Source organism: Pygoscelis adeliae, unplaced genomic scaffold, assembly GCF_000699105.1.
Source record: "Pygoscelis adeliae isolate BGI_AS28 unplaced genomic scaffold, ASM69910v1 Scaffold114, whole genome shotgun sequence".
Taxonomy (NCBI): domain Eukaryota; kingdom Metazoa; phylum Chordata; class Aves; order Sphenisciformes; family Spheniscidae; genus Pygoscelis; species Pygoscelis adeliae.
In genome coordinates this window covers 5,051,156-5,054,253 of record NW_008824587.1, presented here as the reverse complement: position 1 = coordinate 5,054,253, position 3,098 = coordinate 5,051,156, and the positions used below count along the sequence as shown (strand labels likewise).

The 3,098-nt window shown below is 52.7% G+C and overlaps 1 protein-coding gene across 1 annotated transcript in view; it reads left to right on the top strand.

The window, feature by feature from the left end:
* The window catches only part of TOR2A (torsin family 2, member A), a 4,290-nt gene extending 1,192 nt beyond the window's left edge, over window positions 1-3,098 (top strand). Inside the window, exons 2-5 of the mRNA XM_009322209.1 lie at window positions 83-348; window positions 1,491-1,666; window positions 2,019-2,146; window positions 2,728-3,098. Coding sequence (XP_009320484.1) covers window positions 83-348; window positions 1,491-1,666; window positions 2,019-2,146; window positions 2,728-2,972 — 815 coding nt within the window. The 3' untranslated portion in view covers window positions 2,973-3,098. The remainder of the gene's footprint in view (window positions 1-82; window positions 349-1,490; window positions 1,667-2,018; window positions 2,147-2,727) is intronic.

Genomic DNA, 3,098 nt, shown 5'->3' with positions numbered 1-3,098 from the left:
AAGCGGCCCTCGGAGAGGGCTCAGCCGCAGACGAGCTATTTCAGCCTGGCATTTTCTGAGACTTGATTTGACTTTGCTTCAGGTCTGGAGTGTGACTTGGCCATGAATCTGGTGGGGCAGCCCCTGGTGAGGCAGCAGGTGATGAAGGGCGTGAGGGAGTTCCTGGAGAACCGGAATCCGGTGAAACCCCTCGTGATGTCCTTCCACGGCTCAACTGGAACAGGCAAAACCTACGTGAGCTCCATGCTCGTCCGCTACCTCTTCCAGGGTGGGCTGCAGAGCCCCTACGTCCACCAGTTCTCCCCGATAGTGCACTTCCCCCACGCTGAGCGGATCGAGCAGTACAAGGTAAGGGATGCCTCTCAAGTGCTACTTGATTGGGGGTTTTTTTGGTTATGTCTATCTTGATCCTCAGTACATACACATTCCAGCTGTTTCCTGAAGTGCAGTAGGAATAAAAGCTCTTTGTTTTACCCTCTTAAACACGGCTGAGTGAGTGGCTCCACGCACTGGCTGAAGGGTCTACTAGTAACTGTGATATACTCTGGCACTCAGTTATCACTTTCATCTTCCCCACAGCAGTCCTTGTCGTGATCATGTTCTCATTCCTTAAATATTTACACAGCCCTTTGAATGCACAAACAAAAGTGCTTTCCTTAGATGAAAGGCACTAAAATTCTCCCATTGCTTTCCAAACAGCTTGATGGCTGTGAAAACCTGCGTATCGCTAGACTAGTAATCCCCTCCTCACACAGCAAGCAGCTCCTGAGCAGCAGCTCTAGGCTATTAACTGTGCTACTCTGTCTCTTAAAGCTGAGAAAGGGAAGAAATCAAACTGTGAAGGTTAGTTGCCAAACCCTCAGCAGAGTGGGGAATCGGCGCACCTGGACGTTCGCTTTCTGGGTGTTTGGAGAAGTTATTTGTTGTATTGTGTCCTTAGAAGAAATACTCTCAGGAAGGTAAAACCCCCACTGGGTGAAGTGCTTCAGTTAAGAGTTATACGTGCCCCCAGGTGACATGAGTGGTTTTGCATGGGTTGGCATCTACACTGAAGTAACTTCAGCCGTGGTAAAGAGCCAGAGCTCTTCTGGGTCAGCGCAGGCACATGTTCTGGCACCAGGACAGGAGCTGGCAAAAAGCACTCAGTAGCTGGGAACTATAGATAGACAGTGAAAGAAGAATGTGGGGAACTGTAGGAGTCTGAATCCCCAGCTTTAGTTTGCTGCCTCCTTCTTTAAATCCGTAATAAAAGATCTACAATGGGCTAATAAAGCTGGTAACAGGCACTGTGCAAAACCCAGAATACAGGAGGCCTCTCCAGAGCTGGCTGTTCCTGCTCCGAGTAGGTTGTGCTGTGCAGGGAGAAGCTGCTTTCAGCACCTTCAACTCCGCTTCAGCTCAGGGCTCAGCTTTTGCTCTGAGGTAGCTCAGGTCTCCCTCGCCGCCCTCGGTATCTCGCTGCCTTACGGCTTGGTGGGTATTTTTCCTAGGAAAGCCTGAAGCGCTGGATCCAAGGGAACTTGACAAACTGTGGACGGTCGGCCTTTCTCTTTGACGAGATGGACAAGATGCACCCGGGCCTGATCGACGTGATCATACCGTTCCTGGGACCCTCGTGGGTTGTGTACGGGACCAACTACCGCAAAGCGATCTTCATCTTCGTAAGGTAAGAGAGGCCCCTCTGTGGCATCACGGGGCCTTCCAGCTCACCGCTTCTCATTTGGGCAGAGGTCATACCTACTTCAGAGCACACACTCGTTTTGCTTTTCCTTCTCCAAGCCTTGAGCCTCCGCAAATACCAAAAGGCACTATTTCATTGTGAATAGACAGACCTGGAGAGTCTGAAAAAAGCTCTCCTGCCCCTGGTACTTGGCTGCCTTTACAGGAGTCATTTTAGGCCAGGCAGCTGGGAGATCCCGGCTTGCGCTCGTGCAGGCTGGAGGGTGCCAGATGCCACCTCTGTCCTGCAACACCATTTTCCCGGATACACGCCGAATAAGCATCTCATTCTTGTGCAGCAACGCAGGAGGGGAACAGATCAACGACATGACGCTGGATCTCTGGCGTGCCCGCAAGGACCGGGAGGAGATCAGCCTGCGGGACCTGGAGCAGGCCATCTCCAAAGCCGTGTTTGAAAACCCTCAGAGTGAGTCCGTGGAGCAGAGCCCTTCCTGCAGGGTCAGAGCCCGGCAGAGGGAGCCAGGCCCATTCCAGGCAGCCACTGACACCGCCTGCCACCTCCCAGGCAGCCAGAAAGGGACGAGGGGGTTTTGAGGGAAGGGAACTGCGATCTCCTCGAGGTTTCCTGGCGAAGGGAAGGAATAGCCCGGCCTTCCAAGCCAGCAGGCCTGTTGCAACGTTTAGCAAAGTTCTTTGGAGACAAGGTGTATTCACAGTTGGGGGATGGCAAACAGCACAGCATGCTCAACGGAAAGGGACCGAGACGTACTGATCCCCACTGCCTGCCTGGTTCTCCTTGCTTTGCCCTTGTCACAGGGAGCAGAGCTTAAATTCTGACTAGTCAAGCTAAATCCCCTCATTCCTGGAGAACAAGTCTGTTGTGGGGGAAGGGAGGTGACAACTGATGGGTTCAACTCTCGCCTTGTACAAAACTGGAGCAGATGTCTTCAGCCGAGTATTCTGGCTTCGCACAAAGCAGCTCTTTGAATTCCAGGGACGGCAGAGACTCTCTGAAGGTAAAACCTGTCTCTTCCTTTGCTTTTGCAGGTGGATTCTGGAAATCTGGGATCATTAACGAACACCTCATCGATTTTGTTGTGCCCTTCCTCCCATTGAAGCGCCACCACGTAAAGCAGTGTGTCGTCGGCGAACTTGTCCAGCAAGGCCTCGAAGTGCGTCCGGGTGTTGTCCAGGAGGTGGCTGACAGCATCCCCTACTTCCCAGAAGAAGAGAAAATATTCTCATCAACAGGCTGCAAAACAGTGGCCTCCCGGATCAGTTTTTTCTTCTAGTCCCTGGCGAGGGCCTTGCTCAGATCCATCAGGGATGTATGTGGAGCTGTAAAGCGGCAGAGCCCAGGGCTGGCACGATGAGCAGTGGGAGCTGCGTGTTCCCTCTCGGCAGCACAAGCGGTCTCC